Source organism: Salvelinus alpinus, chromosome 35 (assembly GCF_045679555.1).
Source record: "Salvelinus alpinus chromosome 35, SLU_Salpinus.1, whole genome shotgun sequence".
Classification (NCBI taxonomy): domain Eukaryota; kingdom Metazoa; phylum Chordata; class Actinopteri; order Salmoniformes; family Salmonidae; genus Salvelinus; species Salvelinus alpinus.
Genome location: NC_092120.1, coordinates 16,397,849 through 16,411,427, shown reverse-complemented (window position 1 = coordinate 16,411,427; position 13,579 = coordinate 16,397,849). Strand labels below are relative to the sequence as shown.

Below are 13,579 nucleotides of genomic sequence, written 5' to 3'. Positions count from 1 at the left end.
AAAACAGGGGAGGCCAACCAAAGGGCACGTTGAGTAGGCAAACGCTGTGTAACGTCGCAGATAGAAATGTCATGAATAGAGCTTACCTGATTCCTATTCTACACGTCAGGTGTATGTTTGTTCCATATATCTGTATTTCTGAACATTCCACAGCGTCATGGCATGGCTTGTTTAGTAAAAGCAGGTGTGCTAGTGCTGAGCTGGCCAAGAACAGCACTGTGCCTCTCAACGACTAGGATTGGCCAACCCTGACTAGAGCAAATACTTAAACTGTTTCCCGAACAAAAATAGATATACAATACACATTCACAAAGTCACAAGAACACTCACATTTATTTTTTTATTTTTATATATACACAATCAAACACTAACAATTACACCACAACTGTGGTGCTGGATCATTCCGTAACCTGATCATGTCAACCACATGAAAAATGCACGCTAGAATCATGCATATTGCATTTACAAATGGAAGCAAGCAACAGTTACATGTGTAAACAGTAAGTTTGTGGCCGAGGCAATTGGCCGCCGCAGCCCATCACCTTCTACACTCACTAGAACTGTACTACATACCTGGAATGACTTTGGCCCCTGCCTTTTCAGCTTTGAAATCCCTGTCTAAAATAAAACCAAGCGCAACGCTGCTTTACATGCCAACTTACACATGTAAACATATTTCCAGTTGAAATACAATAAAAGGTGGAGCAGCCTACTGTATAACAGAGTAATGTAATTACATTCTGTAGATAGAATCACTGGCAGCCATTTAAACGTTATAAACTGTAGCAATCTGGCCAAACTAAGTATACTACATGCATTCCTGTATGGGCCAAATGCATTCCTCTCGACTCAAAAAATATATTTAAGTGATAAAGTGCAAAGGTACCCAAAAGGTCTGCGATGGAACAAGTCTGTTTCCATCATCTTTCCTGTTGCTTCAAAAGCAAGTGTTGATTCACACTACCGAGCCAAGCCAGCCTGGTTACACAACCACCATAGTTCCTGGAACCATGCTGGAAAGGACCATTTGAAAAGAAATATCAGCGCCAGACCAGTAATGGGATGGGTTGGCACGATAGTGTAAAAAAAGGGAGCGTCAGGGTGTGATGTGGGTGTAGGATGGACTCACCTGAGGCCAGTCTGGCTCTGCACATGGTGGGGGAGTCGGGAGGTGCGGCAGGGACTGTGAGGTAGTTACTCATCTCTGTCATCTGTTCACAGGCACACACAAGCAACCCTTTCAATATACAAGGGTTGTGGGTTCGATTTCCCGCATCAGACACACGTAGTGAATACTGTATATGAATTGTCGGCGATTGCCAGTCACTTTAGATTAAAGCATAGTGCCATAAAGCCATATTATTTACCATACAATAGGATACTTTATTGTCCATTTTAATGGAAATTCTTTTAGTGAGGTCAGCAATACAGAAATCAATGCATTACAGCAATACTTCCAAACACTAGATAGGCCAATATCATAAAGCCCAACCAAAACACATCTTGAATACAAAAGTGCGATTAAAGTTTGACAGGTCAGTAAATTGTGTTTACTGGTCTGTTGGGATCAGCGTTTTCCTCCACTCTACAGTGTCCTTTTAAAAAGTTCTATTCAGTTCAAATGTTACTTCATTTCCAAATAAACAATTCTGCTAGGATCTGCAGAGTCCTCGGTCCACAGTGTCCTTTTTAATCAAACAGTTCTATTTAATCAAGATGTTGCTTCCATTTTCATTACATAATTAAAGACTGATTAAATGCAAGTTGGCCTTCGGGCCACAAAGCTGCATAAATTAATCAGGAACTGATTGTGTCAGGCAAATTAATTGAGTGGAGGGGGGGCAATTTATGGAACACTTTGACTAAATCCATAATAGTTAGGCTAAATTAATGCGATTGTTTAAAAAAAAGTTTACAACTGTGAGTAATGAGAGAACTTTGTGTCTGGTTGTCTGTTGAAGTTCTCTCTCTGTCTGGGGGAGTCTTAGCATGGCTTCCAAAACTTATTTTGCTACATTTCATTGTTTCATCCAGTAGAATAAATGTTTTGACCAAATCCAAAGAGCAGAGTTTGGCCACGTGGGCTTCCATCCTTAATCCACCCTCTTTCAGAGAATAGGCTGTTTGGACCGGTTACTTTTGGGAGGATCCCGTGTATCCGTCTATTTATGTATCTTTTGCCCTTGAGGGGATAAATATAGTTCTATTGAACTGAATTAGTGGAATTCCAGACTAAGTGAGCAGAACAATGGTGAACGCAGCGTTCAATCTGGTTTAAGCAGGCTAGGAGAGTCTGCTAGTCTTACCTTCTTCTCTAGCTCGATCATCCTCTGCTTCTTCAGGAGGAAGTCATTCCATCCATCCTCGAAAGGATCGGCCATGAGAGTGTGTCGGTTGTAGGAGCGCAGCTGGAGGGAGAGACGACACACACAACACACACTATGGGACAGGAATAAGATAGAGCTAGGATCACACAATAATAATAATAATAATAATAATACACTTTTCAGGCACCAGAGTGGATCTGTTGTAGGAGCGCAGCTGGGAGGAAGGAGAGACAAAACACATTCATTCAACTCACACCACGGGACAGGGAGGTCTAAGCTAGGACCACACAGCAACAATGCACACTTGTATTCATGATGATGCAGGCTTATGACTACTTTAGTACTATAATCTTAAGAGATTTAACGTTTGACAATACTAATGAGGAAATGGCAAACAAAGCAATGTGATGTATGTAAAATGTATGCAAGCATGACTGAGACGCTATGGATAAAAATCGTCTGCTAAATGGCATATATTATATTATGTAAAATTGTCTTCTCTCTTTACAAACAGAGTGAGCATCTGAATTCCTAAATTACTAGCTGAGAGCAAACCCCAAATCGCAAAAAAAGAAAACAGATCTGGGATCAGCTTTGCAGTTGCCCTCCTAATGTTACCCCTCAGATTAGCGGAGGGGAAATCTGATCCTATATCAGCGCTCACCCTCTGGCGGGTCTTCTGCAGGTTACTCCTGAGGATCTTCCTGATCTCCTCCTCACGGCCCTTGGTGAACTGAGGCAGGGCCCGCTCTGCTACAGCGGGCGGCAGCTTCTTGGGCTGAATGTTCCTGGGAGAGAGGACGGAGAAAAACAAGAGACATGTCGACTGCGGCTCTACGGATAACTATGCTTGTTCCTGGCCATTACCAAGCTCTAACTCACTTAGAAATTACTTCCTGTAACACCCACGAGAAAGATTTCAGGCACTTTCTCCCATACCAGTTATTTACAGGAAGTAATTGCTAGTTCAGCCTCTTGACTTTCAAACCTCTCTGGCGCTCGACACACACACACACAGGCTTGCGCGGATGTAGGCTAACGCAACAATGTGGAAATGGCTATCAAGTGTGGAGCTGGTGAGCTAAAAGGAGCTGGAGAGGGAGAGAGGGTGGAGCACTCACTGCATGGAGACCTGCGAGGGCATGGCGGAGGGCAGCTTGACGCCCCCGCCGCTCTCCACCAGCTCGATGGCCTGCTTGAACTCCATCTTGTGGTAGAAGGCGATGAGCTGCGGCTCCTTGTAGCGCTCGCCCGCTATCAGGCACTTCTTTATGTACTTCTTGTTGAAGCGGTTTAGCCTGCGGGGAGAGAGGGAGAGATCGAGAGAGACAAGAAAACAAGTCAACCTTCGAGCACTTTTATCCCATTGCCTCCATGTCTTGCCCCACTATATTACACAGCCATTACCAGCCTCATTAAAACCTTACAAAGGTGAATTGATGAAAAGCTCTTGAACATGAGTAGAGCACACACACAACATTGGAGACAGTGTTGTCACTGGCAGGAACACACACTGTGAAAACAGAGCGCTGTAGGATGAGCCCAGTGTTTTCATCATAATGCTCTAAATCCAAGGAGGGACTCTACACCAGAGATCGATCCAGTTAGACATTGTGTTATCTCAAAGCTCTAAAGTCTGTTTGGAAACTGGATCTGAGGGTGAAATATGACAACTGTCGGGTGATCGTCTTACAGAGATGTCTGAACAAATCTTACACGTGGTTCTCTTGAGAGAGTAACTGCCACATAAAACGCCCAAGGCTGTTCAAACGTAATACTGTTGTGGGTAAATACTGCACAGGGAAGGAAAACGCACAAAACGACTGAGGTTCACTCGGTTAGGTATGGCGATGCTTTATGATCCCCATCACATTATTGGGTTCAGGATGGTTTCATTGAAGGACAACCATCTGTTCTGGAAGATAATCCACTTAAGGTGCTAGCTGCTACTACGCCTGGTGGATCGCAGCTTCACCGCCACGTTACGGAGATAGCCTTGGGATCTTTGTTCAAGTCAAACAGAAGGGAAATAGACTACAAACTGAGATGACTGAACTGTGTAATAGAAAGTTGTCACGTTAAGGATCTTCAACCTAAGAATAAGAGGTAATCAAATGTTTTTATTACAGGGTAAAAAATATATACAGCGCTTGTCACCGTGACCCTTTGCTACGTACTTGTCTTTCCAGTGGTGATGGCCGTAGTGTCCACAGATGTCCTCAATGCCAGTCAGCAGATGGTCCAGGAACTAGGGGGGAGAAAACAACGTTTACGTCCAAATATTGTTTCTACGCTAACCAACAAGCGTAACAGATAGTTGAAAAGCTTTGAAAATGGGAAGTGAAAAGTGTAACCAAGCCTAATCTGTTACTACTTTTTGTGTTTCTATTACAGGTAAATAGTCCAGAAAAGTATATTTTCCACATCACACAGGCCAACATTTTGTCATTTTTGGATTATCCCTTAAGTAGCCTTTTCCCCACGGAGATTCTCCCACTTGCAACAGGAATTAGCCACAATCTGGGCAATAGAGAGCGCATTAGGCCTAGATGATGTCCATCACACTCACAGATTGAAGCAGAGACGTTCAGTCGGTGGTCAGTTTTGTTCCTGTATTTTGATTATGGCCACTGCTGTGACAGTTCTGCACAGGGACAGTTTGACATTCAGTCGGTGGTCAGTTTTGTTCCTGTATTTTGATTATGGCCACTGCTGTGACAGTTCTGCACAGGGACAGTTTGACGTTCAGTCGGTGGTCAGTTTTGTTCCTGTATTTTGATTATGGCCACTGCTGTGATAGTTCTGCACAGGGACAGTTTGACATGCAGAGTTGCTATGGGAACACGCAGTTTGGCCGTGCCACTGAATTTACTTCAATTCGCATCGAAATCGACATGCATAGCAATATTTTCGGGCAGCGAAGGGACTTTCCCGACAGTCGTTTCTGCATCAGTTCTACCTCTGGTAGAAGAAAACTTCACAATTTCTCACAATAGATGAATGAAAGCCTCAGGCGAGGTGACACACAGTACGTCAGGGTCAGCCCCAGGTGCCAACTAGGCAAGAGATAGACTTTCTAGAGCAAAACAACTGCAATCACAAATATCCATTCAACAAACAACCTACTGACCAATTTGTGAGACCACAAACACAATGGTTCTGACATTAAAACCCTGAGGGACTCCACCTGGCTCTTAAGACACCCTCATCCACTCCCGGTGTACTCCAGGAGTCCTAGAACCGCTCTGTTCATTTTCATCACTGCCATTTACACTGGAGAAGAAGCTATAAGCTGGTAACCGGGGCATCTAGCCTAGAGCGCCGGTGACTCATCGCTCCTCTGTGCACCAGAGAACCAACAGAGCCCCGTAGAGAGACACTGTGTGTGTGTGTGTGTGTGTGTGTGTGTGTGTGTGTGTGTGTGTGTGTGTGTGTGTGTGTGTGTGTGTGTGTGTGTGTGTGTGAAGTACGTGCCGTGCCGTTATTCTGTGGCTATTATTAGCAACAGGAGCTACCGAGTGACGGTGTGCCGTGCTGCTCAGTGGCCACTCGAGGGCAGAGAGCGAATGATCAGTAGCATCAGAGGAAGCCAGGCCTACGCAGGGGGATTTCACTTGCCAATCTGGCAACCATGGTGGATGAGTCAGTGGAGACAGTGGAGAATGAGAGGATGGTCCATTGGGAGCCATGGAGCAATGCAGGAAGTTTAATTAGTCTGAGTTAAGAGGAAGCAGGGGAATGCTGCGTTCCATTATTAAAACCACCCAGCAAGGCAAAATACATTAGAAGAAGTTCATTCCATTAATGGCAGATAGGGGGGGGGGGGAGTGCAGAGCAATATTTGGCATGCAACATATAATGACAGTACTGTAGTCTGGACAGATACTTAATTTCAAAGTTAAATGGACATCCCTCAGATTGAAATAACCAAATCATTCATTTAACCACAGCCATTAATGCAACAGCCCATTTTACAGGACAAGCTGGTTAGACAATTAAGGTGAACAAGACCAGCCTTGCAGTGTAGCTTCAGTGAGTTTCTTGCTCTTGTACTGAAAATGTCATAACCTGACCAGGGCCTGTGGGCCTGTATTTATAAAGTGTCTCAGAGTAGCAGTGCAGATCTAGGATCAGTTTAGCCATGTAGATCCTAAAATATCAGCACTCTTACTAAGAGACGCTTTATGAATACGGGCCCAGAGCTCGTATATCCCAGGAGGAAATGAACTTGTCTGATGGGTGGTCCGGCTACAGAGGAGCGGTTAGAGAAGGACAGGCCAGGATGTGAGGGGGTTGACGGGGGTTAAAGGTCACCTGGGTGTGGATCTCCTCATTGATGGAGCGCTTGGCCTCCTGCTTCTTCTTCACGGCCAACAGGTCCACCAGGGGTTTGATAGTCATGCCCTGAGAGGGTGAGGAGGAGAAGAAAGAGGGAGAGAGAGAAGGGAGAGGTTACTACGGTAACATTTGTGATCCTGACGAACAAATGATAAATGTCCATCTTTAAAATCTACGAGACACCAGCGACCCAACAGAAGCCTGTAATGTCCATTTCAACACATTCCACTCGTGTGCATGGTGTTTACTCTTCCTTTCAAAGTCACTGCACAGAGAAGCACTGGCTGAGGGGAGACTTTCATGTCATTTATTTCCAGAGCTACTGTATTCTGCATCCATTTTGTGTATTTAGACAGTCAAGCAACATTTGCATGTAAATGAAGTTATGCGCAGGCGGTTGGTGGATTGTGCACAAGGCCGTTCCATCTACGACTGAGGCGTGCTGGGAAAAGGATTTATCAGTGCTGGTTAATATACCATTTGGCATACTGGTTCTATCAATCTCTTTGATCCTATTCCACTGTGTGTGTGTGTGTGTGTGTGTGTGTGTGTGTGTGTGTGTGTGTGTGTGTGTGTGTGTGTGTATGTGTGTGTGTGTGTTGGCTTTAGCGTATCATTCTCTCTCATAAGGAGATTAAGTCTATCTGGTTAACTATTATACCCTAAGTGGATGACAACAGACTCTGGCCCTTAAAAAATACCCCTGCCAGCACGCACGCACACACCCAATCCATCCCCGACTGCCAGCACGCACACACCCAATCCATCCCAGACTGCCAGCACGCACGCACGCACACACCCAATCCATCCCAGACTGCCAGCACGCACGCACACACCCAATCCATCCCAGACTGCCAGCACTGAGTGAAACATTTACTGAAGACATTTGTTTCACAAAAGGCTTATAGAAGGCTTTATTTTAGTAGCTGCCACTTTGGGGATACTCTGCCAGATGACGAGTGTCCTAGAACTTCAGCATGCATCAACAGCTTCACTGTAAGATGAGTTTGCTCAGCAGGACTGGGGAATATCTGACGCACGGAGCTTCAAATGGATCGCGAGTGTGTGTGTGTGCTTCAAAGTAGTAGCTGCAGTGACCTTTTGTCACACTAGCATACAGTAGCAATGGGTGCAAACAAACCATGAAAATCATTGAACACTTTAGGCCTTAAAATATACTAGGGACAAGAGAGCAACTGCACAATGTAGCAGCAAAGCAACCCATTTTGACCCAAAAGCACTCTAATATAGTCAACTTCCTATTAGGGCTGGGCGATATATATCGTGTGACGGTAGAAAAACGTCTGTCGTTTAATATTATGCTCTGTCGTTTATGTCGTTGTGTCGGAAATCACACTCTTCACGGCAATATTTTTCGTCAATTGGACGTCGCTTTGCGTGTGGAAGGAAATTTGCAACACAAACAAACATGGAGGAGAGTGAACGTGACGCAGAGCACGGAGACACGGAGCTCGTACCTAAATGAGGGGCTACTTCGGTCGCATGGACATGGTTTGGGTATGAAAAGTCTGACACGGACCAGAAAACCGTCCTCTGCATAATATGCAATATGCCGGTACCGACAACAGGCTCAAACACCACTAACCTCTTATACCACGTACGTAAGAATCATGTGAAACAGTACGGACAGAATCTACCGATGAGACCCAAAAAAGTACAGTCAAGTGCTCAAACAAACCCCCGACTCAGACGTTGCAAGAGGCTTTTGCCCGCGGCTCACCATATGGAAAAGAATCACGACGATGGAAGGAGATAACAGCTGCCGTTACTTACATCTGCAAAGACATGGCCCCAATTTACACGGTCGAGAAACGGGGGTTTCGTGAGTTGGTGCTAACACTCAACCCAAATACCTTTTATTTGTTGAGTATAATTCTAAATGTAATAAGTAATAGGCCTTTACATGTGGTCATTTTATATAAACTATTTATTCATTGAAATGTATCGTCATATGTATCGTTATCGGGATTTGAAATGACCTATATCAGGATATGAGATTTTGGCCATATCGCCCAGCCCTACTTCCTATATTTAGTGTTCACTCAGTGACACATTTTATCTGATAGTCTTTTTAACTTGCCATAATTTAAAGAGTGCCTTCGATTTCATTATAAATCTGAAGACATAAGCAGAATTAGAGGGTTGCTAGCCAGGTACCAGCTCTTTTTGTGCCGTCTTGCCAACTCCTATGGTCATTGGCGTGGCAACCATGGCTGGCATGACAACTGTGGTCGTGTGGGCGTGACAACTGTGGTCACTGGCGTGACAACTGTGGTTATTGGCGTGACATTGGCGTGACGAGGTGCTTAGACAGCACAAATCAGATCTGGGACCAGGTTAAAGGACTGGCCCAGTACCCACCTGTACAAACACGGTGAAGAAGATTTCGGTGATGATGGCAGTGAGGAACATGGTCTTCGTGGGGAAGAGGTCCTTGTCTAGCAGGTAGCCCAGGGAGAAGGCGATGGCCCCTCGCAGGCCACCGTAGGCCACAATGAACTGGTCCTTGGTGGTCAGCTTGACGATGCGGAACTTGTTGATGATGAAGGTAAGGCCCACCACGCCTGGGGGAGAGAGAGAGGAAGAGAGAGGGAGGGGGAGAGAGAGGGAGAGCAGAAGCGAGTCAACCTTCAAGGCCTTTTATCTGACTGAGTCCATGTTTGCTCCCTCCTTACACACAGCCAATACCAGCCTCATTTGAACCTAAGAAAGTTGATCAAAAGCTTCTGAGAAAGAGGAGTAGAGGCCACACACTACATTGGAAACATTGGAACACACATTGTGAAACTAGCAGATTATAAGAACCAGAAACTATAGGATGTTTGGTGAGAAGAGAGAATGGTCAATGGGGTTAGTGCAATGTCAAGTCACCAGGTTTCAAACTAGCAAGTAAAGTCAGATGGAGGTCTGCTTTGGGTCTATCTATAACTGCAGAAATGACATAATACTTGCAGAAATATTTACGCTTCCTTTTTTTAGGGACGTGTATCTGACGGGTTTTGAAATCTGGGGTTCCTCGATGTGAGGACCATGCGGAAAAAACAAAGGGCACTTCCTCTAATAGTTGTCTCATTACCTAACTGAAATGTAGTGACTGGTATTTCAGTCTGGCTCCAAGAATAACTAGCCCTTGTCAAATTGAGGATGTTAAAAATCTGTATCGCATCCTCTACTGAAACAACTTGATCAAATTATAACAAACTATGAGAAAGTTGGGCCTGTCACGTCATTTCTCTCACTATCTTTCGGAATCTGATGTAGAGACTTTTACAGTACCGTGGAGAAGGTATCCGTGTCCGACTCACCAATGACACGTGACACCAGACAGAGGATGACGGTGACGGAGACAAAGGTCCAGTTCCAGGAGTGCGGCCCGGCCACCGTGGCCACGCCCAGGAAGATGAAGATGAGGGTCTCGCTCACGCTGCTCCACATCTTCAGGAAGTACTTGACGGTGGTGTGGGACTTGTGGGATATGTTGGCCTCCACGTAGGGTCGCATCACAGCGCCGCACGCAATCAGCCTGGGGAGGGGAGAGAGAGACAGAGAGACAGAGAGGATGATTATAAATGAGTTCTCTGAGAAAGAAACCTTTTCTTGTCTAAACAACTTCCAGTCATTTAATCTCTATTCTGAATTGTAGCATCTTAGAATGAAAACTCCAGACACATAAGTACGTTTTAGTATTTCATTGTATTTCAAACTATTCATTTACTGGCTGCACCTGGCGTAAGCTACCCGAGGTTCCCTGAGCAAGGAAATATGGCAGTTATTTATAGGGCTGAGGATATCAGAAAGCAAACTCTATATAGTAACATACGCATTTTGCTACACCTGCTATAAGACGTGCTAAAGTGTCTACGTGACCAATACATTTTGATTGGATTTGATATTGATGCAATATAGTGATTGTGTTACAGTTAGACGTCGCAAAATAATTTTTGGACGATATTATATCAATATTTGACTCTAAGTATCGATTTTTGCTACTGTAGGTAGCGTTAGATGGCGCTAGTCAGTTGTACTTGCACCAAATAGTGAGCCAACATGTTTTTTGAACTTTTATGTCCCTGACTGTTCGAAACTAGTTCTCATGCCCTCACTTGTCTCTCTGCAGCAGACATATAGTGAGCAATATGTTTGGGAACATCCAATTGCCGTACCGAAATGCAATACATATAGAATCATATAGAATTATATAGGCTATATCGTCGTACTCCTATCGCACAGCACTGTAGCCTACACATACTGTCAAATAGGCTACCGGTCCATTTACTTTCGAACATTCCTTGCTATTGAATTAGCAGTTGGTAAATGGTAGTATACTATTTGTTGTGTAGCAGGAATAAACCAGATGTCAGAAAAGGAGAGACATGTCCTGCCATAGGATTATGACTTAGGCCTATATAACAAATGTAAAATAAATAAGTTAAGACTACACGATGCTATGTGATCGCCTTAGCAACAGCAAATGAATCTGCTTTATCATTAGGCCTATGTTTTACTGATTTCTACTAGCCTACCAGTATAATAATTCCTGTGCATCAAACACTTCCATTTCCTCCAAACAAAAAAACAACATTTGCTTGCAATACAATTAATCAACCACGAGAAGTTGTGCATAAGCATGGTCTGAGCTGTACGTGGAGAAACGCACACTTTCCCGTCAACCTTTCTGGGAAAACTCTGCGCACACTTTTGATAAATGAGGCCCCATGTTACTACATGAATCCAACTACCTACATTGTAAATATAGGCTACATTACATTCAAGTTAATGCTAATGACAAAGTTAAAGTCTCGTACTTCATTGACATGGCATAGAAAGTAGTCACATCAATTAAACTGGTTTAAAAAAAACAATAAAGTATATATATTTTGAAAGTATTTACATGCTAAGAGAACAAGTATTTCACGTACAATAGAACCATTGCAACAAGGATACCGTTTGTTTTGGAAACTGTGGTGTAAGAGCTTATGAAACAAGGGCTCCATTTCCTCAGCTTGTTCTACGAGTGAACCAATGACTCACTGTGATTGGACATATGGAACCCGAGTAAAGATGTCTACATCCACTCCCCTGTATAGCATTGCAACCACTTCTCTATTCCTAGTGTCTAGCGTGAGGCAACCCTCCTCAGTGACTTTAAGGGCAGCTAGCTACCTCATTCCCTTACATAACACACTGCAGCAGTCCATCATTCCGCTCAATTTCACTCCGGGGCGAGATCTCATATACAAGCACTGGACAAAAAGCACCACATACTAATCCAAATCCTATTGACGATGGAAGGCACAGACAGAGTGCCAACAGGCCTGGGAACAGACTTTCCTACCGATGGAAGGCACAGACAGAGTGCCAACAGGCCTGGGAACAGACTTTCCTACCGTTCTACCATTGCACCTGTAAAACCCACCGATAGGAACCTCAATTCATCAGCAGCACCTATGTTTATGATCCATATTCCATAACTCACCACCTTTTAGAAAAAAGCAGGAGACGAAAGCGGAAGAGAGGAGAGGAAGGGAGGTGAGAATGATACGCATCACAGGAGGTGTTAGGGGGCTGTAAATTGAGCGTTGTATCCCTGCTCTGGGCTTCACATCCGTTGGCCTGTCACGACATGTAAGTGAGTTACTGCCGTTTTGATAGAACTCGTATGGACGTCCTTGGCCGGGACAGACCCGGTGACATTTTATTTATTTAACCATTTAGTCAGGAATATTGCTAAGAAGATAAGAATCTAATTCAGTGTACACTTATGAGTGAGATCTTTTCCCAAGGAAACGTAGAAGATAATGCAGGAATTAAACATGGTCATACTTTTCCTTTAGCTAAACACAGAATCAATGGTGTTGCTGGACCAGCCGGACAGGTTCGAAAGGTCACGTATCACAGCCACTCTGTCAATGCATTATAAACACTAAACCTCCACTTAGCCTCAGCCTAACCATAAATCTCACGGAAACCTTTTTTTATTATCAACAATATCTATGATTCATGACAGACAGAAACTCAAAAAACCTTGGCCACTAGAAAGATTGTGTGTATGTGTGAGTGTGTGTCTGTCTGTGAGCGTATGCCTGTCTGTGAGCGTGTGTCTGTGAACGTGTGTGTACCCCACACCCCCTACTTACGCCATAATTCCAGACAGGTGGAACATCTCAGCCGAGAGGTAGGCCATGTAGCTGTAAACGAACACGAAGAGGGGCTCGATGACGCGGGTGTGCGAGGTGAACCGGGAGGTGAAGGCCGCCAGGATACCGTAGATGGCGCCCACGGCGATGCCGCCCAGCGACACAATCAGGAAGCAGATGACCCCGAGGACCACGTCCATTGGCGTTACCTCGCCTGCCCCAGAGTACTCCTCAAACAGGTGGTATAAGACCTAGAGTGGAAGGGATGGCGAGAGAGAGAGAGAGAGACCTTCGAGACATGGCTCAAGTGTACAGAGAATAACAGAGCCCACGCCCGAGTGCTCCTCAAACAGGTGGTATAAGACCTAGAGAGAATGGAGGGGGGTTTGAAAATAATCGAAAATAAACAACTGGTTTGGATTCTGTTGGTAAAAGCATGGTGCTAGCACGCCAGGGTCATGGGTTTGATACCACTGGGGCCCCAATAAAATGCATACACTCCCTATACTGTGGATAAAAGTGTCTGCTGAGTGGCATATAAACCAGTGATATTATATGGTCTAACGTGTCGGTATAGTCACTACAGAAAAAATACATGTTCTCAATCTCTCGTGGACAGACGCACTTAACATAAATGGTATCATAGCAACAGACTGTGGGATGCGACAACTAACAAGGAACTTTATTCAGGGGGCCCTGATTTTTCTTCACTGATCATTTGGACAAATCACAATTTCACAGGTGCTTGCATATTTT

At 44.5% G+C, this 13,579-nt stretch overlaps 1 protein-coding gene across 3 annotated transcripts in view; it reads right to left on the bottom strand.

The window, feature by feature from the left end:
* Positions 1-13,579, bottom strand: part of LOC139564643 (Na(+)/H(+) exchanger beta-like) — a 44,551-nt gene that overhangs the window by 6,923 nt on the left and 24,049 nt on the right. Inside the window, exons 3-12 of one of the 3 annotated variants that reach the window (XM_071384352.1) lie at positions 12,824-13,074; positions 9,992-10,209; positions 9,048-9,250; positions 6,642-6,731; positions 4,505-4,575; positions 3,449-3,625; positions 2,992-3,115; positions 2,307-2,408; positions 1,130-1,211; positions 47-1,013 (exon numbers count right to left, since the gene is read on the bottom strand). In XM_071384352.1, coding sequence (XP_071240453.1) covers positions 961-1,013; positions 1,130-1,211; positions 2,307-2,408; positions 2,992-3,115; positions 3,449-3,625; positions 4,505-4,575; positions 6,642-6,731; positions 9,048-9,250; positions 9,992-10,209; positions 12,824-13,074 — 1,371 coding nt within the window. In that variant the 3' untranslated portion in view covers positions 47-960. Of the gene's footprint in view, positions 1-46; positions 1,014-1,129; positions 1,212-2,306; positions 2,409-2,454; positions 2,542-2,991; positions 3,116-3,448; positions 3,626-4,504; positions 4,576-6,641; positions 6,732-9,047; positions 9,251-9,991; positions 10,210-12,823; positions 13,075-13,579 lie in introns of those variants that run through there. The other 2 variants (XM_071384351.1, XM_071384353.1) reach the window with 2 other exon arrangements.